Source organism: Atractosteus spatula, chromosome 6, assembly GCF_055471065.1.
Source record: "Atractosteus spatula isolate fAtrSpa1 chromosome 6, fAtrSpa1.hap1, whole genome shotgun sequence".
In the NCBI taxonomy this organism is placed as follows: Eukaryota; Metazoa; Chordata; class Actinopteri; order Semionotiformes; family Lepisosteidae; genus Atractosteus; species Atractosteus spatula.
The window spans coordinates 44,068,474-44,080,790 of record NC_142711.1 but is presented as its reverse complement, the minus strand read 5'-3'; the positions used below and the strand labels follow the sequence as shown (position 1 = coordinate 44,080,790).

At 36.7% G+C, this 12,317-nt stretch overlaps 1 protein-coding gene across 3 annotated transcripts in view; it reads right to left on the bottom strand.

Annotated features, from left to right (window-relative positions):
- LOC148832940 (vacuolar protein sorting-associated protein 8 homolog) overlaps positions 1 to 11,090 on the bottom strand; it is a 46,702-nt gene extending 35,612 nt beyond the window's left edge. For all 3 annotated transcript variants that reach the window (XM_088918355.1, XM_088918356.1, XM_088918357.1), the window contains exons 1-13: positions 11,013 to 11,090; positions 9,194 to 9,262; positions 8,571 to 8,707; positions 7,763 to 7,856; positions 7,148 to 7,180; positions 6,467 to 6,521; positions 4,827 to 4,951; positions 4,084 to 4,170; positions 3,401 to 3,468; positions 2,463 to 2,616; positions 2,164 to 2,223; positions 1,590 to 1,697; positions 1,283 to 1,360 (exon numbers count right to left, since the gene is read on the bottom strand). In XM_088918355.1, coding sequence (XP_088774481.1) covers positions 1,283 to 1,360; positions 1,590 to 1,697; positions 2,164 to 2,223; positions 2,463 to 2,616; positions 3,401 to 3,468; positions 4,084 to 4,170; positions 4,827 to 4,951; positions 6,467 to 6,521; positions 7,148 to 7,180; positions 7,763 to 7,856; positions 8,571 to 8,707; positions 9,194 to 9,262; positions 11,013 to 11,087 — 1,143 coding nt within the window. In that variant the 5' untranslated portion in view covers positions 11,088 to 11,090. The remainder of the gene's footprint in view (positions 1 to 1,282; positions 1,361 to 1,589; positions 1,698 to 2,163; positions 2,224 to 2,462; positions 2,617 to 3,400; positions 3,469 to 4,083; positions 4,171 to 4,826; positions 4,952 to 6,466; positions 6,522 to 7,147; positions 7,181 to 7,762; positions 7,857 to 8,570; positions 8,708 to 9,193; positions 9,263 to 11,012) is intronic.
- Positions 11,091 to 12,317: the final 1,227 nt, after the last annotated feature.

The following is a 12,317-nucleotide window of genomic DNA, read 5'->3' as shown; positions in this document are numbered from 1 at the left end:
AAATGATGGGTTTGGAAAGATCTTTGATCCTCACAGCCCTGACATGTTCCCTGAAGTGGTCTAATTCCCGTTTCACCAATGTAATTAGCTGGGTATTTTCTTCAAGAGATGCAGTAAATAAGGTTGCTGGAAATACGTGATGTCATCTGTGCGATCCGAAATTGTCCAGAGGGGCCTTGAATGAGCGTGGTATCGGATATACTGTATATTTACAGGTGATGCAGTGAGTTCTGTTGTAGGGGAAAGTGCCTGGTGTGGATGATTGCTGTGAGAGGTCTAGGGAGCTGTGAACAAGAAGGTTACATAGATTAGGTGGACGGCGAAATGAGATGATGATTAGAAAAGAGGTTACCAGTGAAGGTTTCATCCTGTAAAATAGAGGAGTTGTCATTAAAGGTCCTGGGAAGAGAAAGTGTGTTAGGGTGGTAGGGAAGCACCAATGGAATGCAGTGTCGAATCTGGCAGTTCCTAATTGGGTTGATGATCCGAGGGCTATTTTTGGTTTGGAAGAGGGCCCCCGTCAATAACATAAGTCATGAACATGGGTCATGTTACTGACGCATTCTGACTCGGCGACAGGAAATGTTCATGAACTTGAAAAAATTTTACACATTCTTTTCGCAAGGTTTTGCTTATTGAAAAGATGTGAGAAAGATTGTTTCTGGGTTATTTCCCATCATTGAGGAAAAACAGAACAGAAAAAATGAGTGGAGTAAAGTGTTAGTTCTTTAATAATTTTAGGTTATAAAAGGTTTTATTGAGCTTCTGAAACATTGATGTCAGAAAATTATAACCATTAATTTCATTAATGTGCCAGACCCGTGCTGTCAAAATCGGGTTTATTCTACATTTGTTTTTATTCTCACTGTTGCAAATATATATCCTGACTTTATAAAAAAATATGTTCTAAAGACTGCAACTATAGATTATTTAAAGCTCCTTTTTTGAATGTGTCCATACAATTCTAAAGTGAATGTTTGGCTATAGGTGAGCTGGCCATATAGTACTGGTCACTAAGATGTACAGTGAACATATTAGAAGTCTACTGTTTGTTTCAAAAAGGATGCCTGTTTTGTGCCCAAAAACTGGAATGATCATTACTTTACTGGTGCCCTTGATTACTTTTTGATTTGTTTTATTCAAATCATAAATATAAGAGAAACTAAAAAAACATTTTGGAACAAACATCCTCAATTAAGAAAGACAGCAATAGTGATTTCACAAAAGAAAGCTATCTAATTTTACTGGATTACGTTTACTTTGGAAAAAAGCAGGCACTCACCTTAAAATTAATAATTTCAAACTGAAGCTTTATTTCCCTTATTTTGACAACTGACAATGTTTCACTTGTACACTTTACCTGGAATGAAAACAGAAATTAAGATACTATTAATATCTATGTCTTTGGACAATTAATCAGAGTCAATTTTCTGTAAATAAAATAATTCCACCCAGGAAAAGCAAAAAACACACCTAGAAACTTATTTTACTTTAAAAACAGATATTTCAGCTCCATAACACCAGTGACAGTTTGTCAATGCATTGAATTACCAAAAGAAATGCCACCAAACACAAAATTCACAACTTACATGAAACATTGTCATACAGGAACCTTGGCAAAAAGCTAAAACAGGGTCAACTGATTCCTGAATCCATAAAAAATTCCAAGCCAGACTGGGAATACAGTGAGCATCTGTCTGCAAAACAAATTGTATCACATCAGTCACAACTTAAACAGATATAATATAACTTATAAATAAAGCTTGTAAAACACTGTGTAACTAAACAAGAGAGCCCTATCATATGACCAAATTTCTATAAAGATGTTTCCCTTATCGTAACTGTATGGCAGCATGACCTATGAAAACTACAGCACTTGCATGTATTTTTCACATTGCCCTTAGCCAATTATGATATTATTCAGTTTAAAAACCAACATTCTGTATGTTCATGAATTAGTTAGCTGCTGCATATTTTCAGGTATGTTGTACAAACACTTGTCTTCTACCTGAACACCACCCTCAGAGGTCTTGCTTCAGACAGGTTTGTAGCTAACTATAAGCCAAAACACAGAATTGATGATTCTGAATCAGCCGAGTATGTGACAAAAAACAATGGGCAATTCTAAACACGCAAAACAATACAATTTTAATTGAGGTTTACCTTCACAACAGGGGAAGCACAAACAACCTTCAAGTCAGGTTTCAGGGTAATAATCAACACCTGTCAAAAGACGGCAAAAAAGAGAAAAGAAGATATGTCAGATAAATCGAAATCATCTTCTGTTATATTTTTTCTAGTAGAAGGTAGAATTTAAGAACTTATTTACCTTACAGCACTCATGAAATTATTGTGAGCAATAACTTACTGGCAATTACCACAGGCACTTACCTGGTAAAACAAAGGCACGAAAAACCACTCAAGCCATTAGAAGACTTGAACACAGCACACGCAGCCTATACCTTTCTGAGTGACACCATGGCCACCAGTGAGTGCTGGGCTACAGAGTGGCCTGTGAATGGCTCCCCAATGTTCAGAGGCTCCACACAGTAGACTTTCCCCTTGTCGCTGCTGAACAGACAGTGGACTTCGTGCGTCTTCGCCCCCAGAGATCTCCTGCAACACATGACGAAGGAAACTGGCTGGAACTACAGTCCTCAAAAGTTATGTTAGGCTCCTCTCAAAGCTTCTGTTTGCACACAGCTCTGCCCAACTAAAACCACAAGGAAATGTATATATGCGACTACATCAAGAACAGGAAAGCAGTCTCAACCACAGACTCATGTCCTGGAGGGAACAAACACATACAGTATGTGGGCGGCTGAGAGGTGCTGTGAAAAAAAAAAACATTATAAAAGGGCCAGTTCAACTATGTTTAGGAGAGGATGCAGCTTTTAGGCAATGTCTTTATTTCCTGATTGTTACAAACGGCTGTGACGTTGAACTAAGTTCTTAATAAAGTAACCGAGTGCTGAATTTTGAATGGTTTTTGAGAATTGTAAGGCTGAAAGCCTTAGAATTTGTTCAGAGGCCTTAAGAAAACTGAAGTGACAGGAAGGTCAGTGTGTGTTGGTAATCACTGCAACCTATCGATTTTCACGATGTTGAAATGTAAATGAAAGAACGAAATAAAAATATGCAAACTTTTAAAACACAATCTGATGTAATGCTCTTGAGTGATAACTGGACAACCGAACATTAGTACTCACCATTTCAATCATGTCTTAGTTGGAGTTATCAGGTTTAACAGTAATGTTACAGTTATGTTAATCAGCAGAAGGTCACTTAGTTGGTTGAGAGTTCTGGCAAGCTGGAGCATAAACGCACATAAAATAAATAATTGTAAAGAACAAACGTCAGTCTGACAAAATCAGCCAAATCATCTTAGTCATTCACGTACTTGAAATGAAGTTCAAAGACAGAACCAGCACTGTCATTCCACACAGCCAGAGAGGGGTCATCTGTGAACTGGGAAACGGAATACAGATTTTGAAATCTTTATTTACAAATCCTAAACAGCATTTAAAAAGAATCAACCTTGTGAAATAATCACACAAACTAAGAAGAAATAAAGATAATCTTAGCTTCGGCGGTGCTTCATCATTATCCAATTCACGTTGCCACTCCACTCTTCGTCCCAGTTGCCTCCAATGGTGCAACACCTAATGCTGACAATACTTTCCCAACTATTTTACTTACTATTATACATAATTATATACAGCTACCCCACCCTAGTTAAAGGTGGCCCCACAGATATTTATCAATAACAGACACAGGACCCAAGATTAAATATCTGCACAGGTAAAATGTGCAATGCACTGATTTATTAGATTGCTTTTGTCCAAAGTGTTAATACACGGACATTTTAACATGTCTACAGGCAGTGCAATGAGTGTGATGTTCAAATCCAAGTCCTCTCCGTCCTTCTCAAGTGCAAGGTATTTTTAATGGGTCAGGATGCTCAGAGGTCTCCAAGAGGACTTGTTTTTGAGACTGAGACAAGTTTTGGAACACATGCTTACTAGGTTTAGAGGTCAAAGGAAACATTCGGCTGTTTTATCTATCTATTTTGATAAGCCTTACCTTGATATTAACAACTGCATTACCATGAGGAAAAGCATTTGCAATGGTACGTAGCAACTTTCCTGTTTCTAGGTCCCACTGCAAAATCTGAAGATCAAACAACATTAGGTGTTTTAATTAATAGAGCAATGACTCAAAAGGCACAAATCACTGAGATTTCAGTCATAAGAACAGATATTTTCTAAATCTAAGCATGTCCCAGTTTTAAAAAAACTCAGGGTGTTGATGGTAGCACACTTGCCTCTTAAAACCAGATCATAAATCAAAATTTCGCTTCTATATTGAGTTTGGAAACTGCCTGATTGTTATTTTTGCCTCTTACTCATTTTGCTGACATTGAAAACACTAGTTTACATCAGTTTACAGTATTCTCAGAATGTGCTCAGAAATGTTTATCCCAACAGAGGAAATCTCAAAACCACAACAATTAGACCCATGTAAACAGTTCTAATAGTGCAGAAGTTACCCCAGAAACTTGACCCTCCGTTCAGATGTACCGAGACAGAAAGAAATTAGCTGGTAATCAATAGTGTTCATTTTGGGCCCTTTTCCTTGAAATAAAGAAAGGCAAAATGATTTCCATGCTCAAACTGCTTAGAGAATGAAATTGGCAGTAAAAGCAAACATAATAGTGAAAACAATAAAAGTGAGTGAAAGCCCGAAGAGGGAAGCTTGGATGCCCATGCAATAATTCCTTTTAGCCTCTGGATCTTTATTTCACTGAGCCCATCTGCATTCTTTACCTGTCCATTCGCAAATCCACAGAGAACATGAGTGCAGTTGCTGTTAATGCCGAGTGCTGATATCGGGCCTTTCTCTGCACCAATAGCTGTGCTTCCCAAACACAGCTTTAGAACCTGGCCTGGATCTGAACACAAATAGACACGTCCTATATTAGGCCACCAGAAAAACTGCATTTCACAAACTCTTCACAAACATACTTCAGATACCGTCCTTCAAAGATGAGGTATTACATTGTGAAGGAGACTAGCTACTCTAGTCAGATTAGCATTTTTCTAATGTGTTACAAATATATAAATTTATAGGATCAAAATGCATTAACAGTCCCTGAACTGATCACCTATTAGATGAATTATTACAAAAAACAAATACTAGGTTTAATTTGAACTGTTTATTTTTAAGTTAAATTAACTTTTTAAAAATGAAGAAGGCTGTCTTCTAACTATTCAATTTCTTAACTTAAATTCTTCAGTCTTTGACCAAAAACTACACTTATTTTCTTCATAACGAAAACTTTAACCATACAATTTGTTGGTTCAATTAAGGATTCGTTTAAGTAAGGATCTCTGCTGCAATAAAAACAAGCTGGTGTGTGGATCTCCAGGACTGGAAACCCCTGCTTTACTGCATTCCCCAGGAAGAAAAACACACTCCTGAATTATCTAATTAAGAGAAACATAAAATCTAATATAAGAGTATGTGGTTGAAAAACATACTACTGCAAGGAAACATTGAAATAACCACAATAACTACTCTACATACTGTATCTGCATACAGTACACATTGTACAAAAGGTATTTAACACTGTTCTACTCTTTCCTATCGGTTTTGAAGTGCAGAAGCATCTCTGTGCTGATGCTCTGTTGAAATTAGTGAATATGTTTTACACTAACAGTTAATCCTAACGGATCTGTATTTTGTAGTACAGAAAATATCTGTATGGATTTTTCTTTAACAAATTCTGTTAACAACTGATGCATCAACAAGTTTTGATTGGTGAAAGTGATGGATTGGCTACTACAGCACTTCATTTTGGCTGCTCATGTACAGTTCACTTTAAGTAATTGTGATCAAGTTTTAGAAGATGTTATTCATATTGCTCACACAAATTAGGCTACATTAATAGCAGTCAAAGCAGCTACAGCAGAAAATGCGAGTGGATACATTGATTAAATAGGCTGAATAATTTACATATATTGCAAATAATGATTATGTATGATTTTTATACAGTATTATAAAATTAAATACTGTAAATACTAAATACTGTAGCTAGTACAGGGTCACATGGTTTAAGATTTCAAACCACCAGCAGGTTGGTATGATACTGTATGTATTAAAATGAAAAAGGTCCAATTAACACCATACTGTATGTAAATGAAATATCAAATTTTGATATTAAAAAATACAGTTTCTGTACTTATCATCATAACAGAATAATAATGAGAATAATTATCCTTGTCATTATTCTTGTAAAATTTACAAGAATGAGTAAAAAATAAGTTAATATGATAGGATGCAAAGAGGGTAAACTTATCACTTTCTATTTATAAAAGTATCTATAAATTAACAAAACATTCTCTTAATGTATAAATAAATCTAGAGATCTATGTATACAGAGCCACACATTTAAATGAATACTTACCAAAAATCAGTAACAGACCATTTGATGTTCCAATTGCTATAATGCCACGGACAGCCTGGAAACATAAAAGCACACAGCAGTTATTTTAAGACGCTTGTAACTGAACTCTCTTCTCAAAAGGCATCACTAATGCATCTGCCTGCCTCCCATGCAGAACACACACCTCAGTGAACAGAAATATGCACAAACCTGTCCATCAGTTATTCAAGAGAGGAATATAGAAGGTACAGATAGAAAGATGGCTGTTAGTAACATAATGGCGTTGTTATACTTGCTTACAATTGGTCCATCAAATCAGAATTCAATCTTTAATACATACTGAGCATCAAAAATATTTATCAATTACAACTGCAACACATGCAAAGCTGTCATCAAGAAAATGGCAAATATTTTCTTTAGGCAGTGAACTGACAGTTTACTGAAAAAAAGAGAAACGGATAATTCCCCATCAACGGGCATCTGGGTTGCAGATGCTGTTGTATCAGCTTCTGTCATTCCTCTCGAACGAATAAGTATCAATCAGACAATATTACACATTTTCCAACTCAAAGCATTTTTGTTGTTCTGTTAAAAACAAACTGCTGGTAAATGGCTAAATAGAGCAATGCCTTTATGAAGAGGTTCCATTTTGCAAAACTGCTGCTGAGGTTCAGGAAGTCTTTGGATGACAGAGTAACTTACCACTGCAGTGGGCAGTCCTGCCGCCACTCGGTCCTAAAAGCAGAAAACAAGGGATTTACTACAATTCAGGAATATCTCCCCATCTATTTTCTGACTGCTTCTTCCAATTCAGGGTCGCAGGGGAGCCAGAGCCTGTCCCAGCAAGCAACAGGCACAAGGTAAGGTACACCCTAGATGGGATGCCAGTCCATCGAAGGGCAGAAAGACATACACACACACTCACACCAGGGGCAATTGTCCAAGAAGCCAAACCTACCAGTATTTTTTGCCCCCACAAGAAACCCAAGCAAACAGGGGGAGGACATATGAACTCCACACAGATAACACCCCAGGTCCAGAACTGAATCGTGGGCCCAAGCACTGCAAGGCAGCAATGCTAACCACTGTGTATTCAAGCCGGCCCAAATCAATAACATACATTTTTCAATTTGTTTTGACACAGAGGAAGCATGTTTTTCTTTAAGTGAGAGAGTAGTTATCAGGAGGACACAACGGAAGGAACCCTAGAACAGCTGCAAACTGTCATTACCCTTTTTTGTTTTCTAGAATTTACAGCTGAATGCTCCATGACGTCTGTTACAACAAGAAATGGGAACTCCAGAGAAATCCACCCACCGCAGCCGAGACTATCTGCGTGGAGACTCCTCTGAGAGTGACACAGCACAAAACTGCATCCTGCTCGACATCGGGCAAGGGCGGCTCTTTGATCCTAGGTAGTGGGAAAGAAAACAAAAAGGACAAATATGGGCTTTGCAGAATTATCTCATCAGACTACTGTATGATGCCTTGACACCCATCTGCGGTGAGCAATAGTGGCACTGTCCTTGAAGTCTACACACACCAACCAGAAACAGCACGATAAGTAGAAAGAAAAAGACTAATTAAAATTATTCAGATTATCTAACTAAATAATTTTATTTTAATCTGATAAAAACATCAAAGTGCTGATAGCGTCTCAGTACTCTCCCCTGGGTTGAAAGATATGTCCTTGGGATTGAAGGATTCAGAAGTCATAATGCCCTGCTCTCTGTATTTTTGTTACACCCCTGAGAATAGAAAAATAACCTGACTCTGTGAAACCTGTCCATACACTGCTGTTCATGCAATTGGTTTTTACTGCAAATTTCTGCAAGCGTCTTTCCCACATACAAAACACTTTAGCTTTTTGAGGAATTTTGTTTGCGATGCAGCAATGACTACATCCTATGTGTCAGCAGCTCGGAAAACTGTGGGCATCCTGTGCACGTCATCAAGCGACACAAATGGTCTTCTTAGCGGTCACGGAGCAAGAAAGTGCTTCTGGACATTTCCAACTCCTATAGACCAGCGCAGCACTAAGGCTTCCTGAGAAGCAATTGATTAAATCTATATTCAGGCAAGAACAGTAAGGGGAAAATGTTCAAGTGTTTTTTGTTGTTTTTACCACGGAGAAGGGGAGGTCTGTCTTCTAATGCTTTCATCAGTCTGTTGAGTACTGCTGTCTTCTTGTCCTGTCTCTTCTGCCGACAAGGTAAACTCATCCAACAAGAAAGGATCAAGATCGTCTTCAATGACAGAATCCTGTAATTGATAGCATTTTTTTTAACTTCCTGAATTCATGTAGAATTACCAGTTCAACAAACTAGACTTTCCAAGCTAAGACACCAGCCTATCCTTCTGTATGACTAACATATTTTTAAATTCTTCTTAATTGTTCTTCATCTTAAAGAAATTAAAGATATAAAACAAAACTTTAAATCCTCAGTTTAAAGTAATCCTGCTATCTAAAATCACACAAAACAATGATTAAACATTTATTTTCTTTTGATGTGGTTATAAAGTAACCTTGAAACGTTGGCCCCACCGAACCTAGTATTAGAATATTAATTTTAGAGCCTGCATGTCATGATGGACTACTGAACACTCCCAGCTACACTTATGTAATCACATTATACTCCGCTAAAGCTATGAAATTCACATTTGCAAATAGTTCTAAGAAATGCTGTTCTAATAGAAAGCACAGTCAGAAACAATGTCATAAGGAAGATGTTGTAATGTAAACTGCACCTCTGTTAATATGCTCTCCAATGTAGGTGGGATCTCTACAACAGGGATGTTAAACTCCTTGTCATCCAGCTGAAAGTATTAACAATAGAGAAGTCAGGCACTATTAAAACAGAACATCAGAACGGTGCAGAAGCTCTGTGGCTTAGGATGTGCGCCTGTAGCTGGAAGGTTGCCGTTTTGGATGGGAAGAAGACAGGGAGGATTTACCATCTGAGATTTTAACCTTTTTTAACTTTAGGTCTCTACAGTACATTTCATCACAAAGAATGTCTCCATTTGCAGTCAATAAACCTTCTCAAACCAGGAAGAATACACACATGTTTTGGCATTCCAAGACAGATAAAACAGATTACACCAAATAAAAACACAGGATATTACTTAACATTTAATGGAAGCATTTGCAGTTCTTCTCCAATGCAGTGAAGAAAATTAATTTGGAAAGATCTTACAAGGATTTATTTTCTATATTGGGAAATATAGGAAGAGGTCAGTTGAAGTGGTGAGTGTTAACATTAATGAAGAAATGGGAATTGTTGCATATTTAAATTAATTTCTAAATTAATAGAAAACTGTGCAAAAAATGGATTGTTTAAATAAATTAACGCAGAGGAAATTGGGCCATTTTAAAAAATATATACCCTAATTATAAGGTAATTATAAGGTATATAATTCTATATATTATATCACAAAAAGTCAAAGAATTCTCATAGATACACTGTTGCACAGTACAATACATTGTAGTAAAGGTAGCACTATCACTGTGGCAGTAGGTGTCTTTTGGCTTTGAATGCGAGATTAACAATCAAGTCACACAGAGGACTTTGAACTTATTGAGCTTTCAGTATTCCAGGCTGTAAAACCTGCCTCACTATTAATGTTTTCTATCTTCCTGTTTTCATAATCCTTAACCAGAAAACCCAATGAAAGCTTTATATTTTTCAATGAGTTATGTAATTGTCAGCCTTTAGCAGAATAAATGCGAGCACATGAGCCAAATGGACATTTTATTATGCAGTTTAGATCTCTCAAATATAAAATGAAGGCTAATTGACTTAAAGGGAATTTATGGTGAATTACCAAAGACTAAAAACACAGTATATGTTATTTGCTAAATTGCTGAGTACTAAACTAATATGTATACCACAACAGAAATGCTGTAGGAAATATTAGATAGAATTTCACCGTTTTTAGGGGTACACACCTTAGTGGTGAGGCTCAGTGTATATGAGAGAAAGATCAGATTAAAATCCGCTAATCACACTTTCTGATCACTAAAGCATTTTTCAGGAGATGTTAATGGGACTTCTTAGTATCACTACTTAACGGATTGTCGGTTCACGTTATTGGTTCGTAAATATATATAAAAAATAAAATATACATTTAAAAACTAACAGACCTTCTGAAAAATAATTTATCAATGGATACTGCAGTAGTTGCAAAAAGCCTTTAATTACTTTGCATATCCACCCTCTGTGTTCCGAACGATCACAATCTTGGTTTACACACTGGAAGCGCACAGCAATGTGATAACATTTCCTGTTTTGCACAGATGTTTTTTTTTTTTTTATGTCGTGTAGAACAATCATGCCTGGGTTAAGAGGTCCAGTGATTCTCTCAGAGATATATTTTTAATGAATTTAAAATCCACAATCATGACGCATTTCACTCTGCAAATATGTGCTCAATGACCCGGATAACAGCATCGATCCTTCTCTTTGGAGCTACTGTATTTTAACTTCTACAAAAGTTTACCGAAAAACATAATTTTAATGAATACCTAAAGGTGCTCATTCCTAAATCATGCAACTTAAAGCCTGACCTCTTCAGCCTCTGGAAGACTGATCCCCAGAAACAGTCCTGAACCGAGCACGGCTTCTCTTTCATTTTCAGACATCCTGAAAATGTGCACCCCGGAGCTGTGCTATCATATGACCCTCCGCACGGTCACGTGACATGCCTGCGCCTGTGTGATTTAGCGAGACTGAGACGGAACTGTACGATTTTAATGTTATGATAGTATACTTACATTAAAAGCTGTAAATGCAGGGCACTATGTAGCACTTCCCATAGTGAGTTTATGCTTAGACCTTTCCCGTTTGTATTAACGTATTAAACTCACGTTAATATTTTAAGTATGCTTTTTTTAATATAGCAGTTTTGTGTGAAGTATTGTGTTCCAGCAATAGGTTTTGGTCACTTTGCATTTAAGTATTCCGAAAGTATCAATCAAGTATTAATATTATAATAAATTAATAATCTATTCTTATTAAGTCAACAGCTGTTATTGTTCTAACATCCATTTTGATTTTACTGCGCAGGATGTACACTGCAGTATACCACAGTATCGGCTTCACACTATTATTATAATTATATAGCTATAAGGATTAGAGCTACTACTAGGTGGTGCTCTTGGCCCGTGAAAAACACAAAGTACAGTACCAGCATCTCTACAGTCAGTTCTCTGTTCTTGCTGCTTAAAGACATAACTTCTTATTTACCTGTTTACAATCTCGAACTCTGCCTTGATACATTTTGGTATCTGTAGGTATACAGTTTAATTGCAAGTTTAACATCCCCTACACTTACACTGTTAACATAAGCAAAGCGTCTTTATCTTTTTGGTCGTGTTTATTTGAGTATTTTATCTGAAAATCACATTTTCAACAATAACGATATTAGCTATCGATAACGTTTTTGTATCAGTACAATACTTATGGATGACATGCAGTTTTAAGTACTGTAGTTGGGCTTCAGTAATGCACATCTTATCATTTGTACTAGTTTGTGGGTAATTGATATTTTAATAAACCCCGTGATATCCCATTGTCATTCAAATTTCAGATCCTGAAGCAGTCCAGCTATAGAGTTAATAGCACATCTGGTCCTTGCGGGTTTTTAATACAACAAGATCAAATGCCATTTGACGTGCAAATAGTATTTTACCACCATGCTTCGCTGTCAAGACATGAACTGTAAGAGTTCAGACGTTCCAAGCGGAATTCAAAGTTTTCAAACCGAGTCAGTTAAATTTTGTCACGAAGAGGTTTTGCTTTATTTTAAACTTTTTCGGATATTAAATTCCAGATATACTAGAATAACTTTACGACCCCAGGTCGTAAAATAA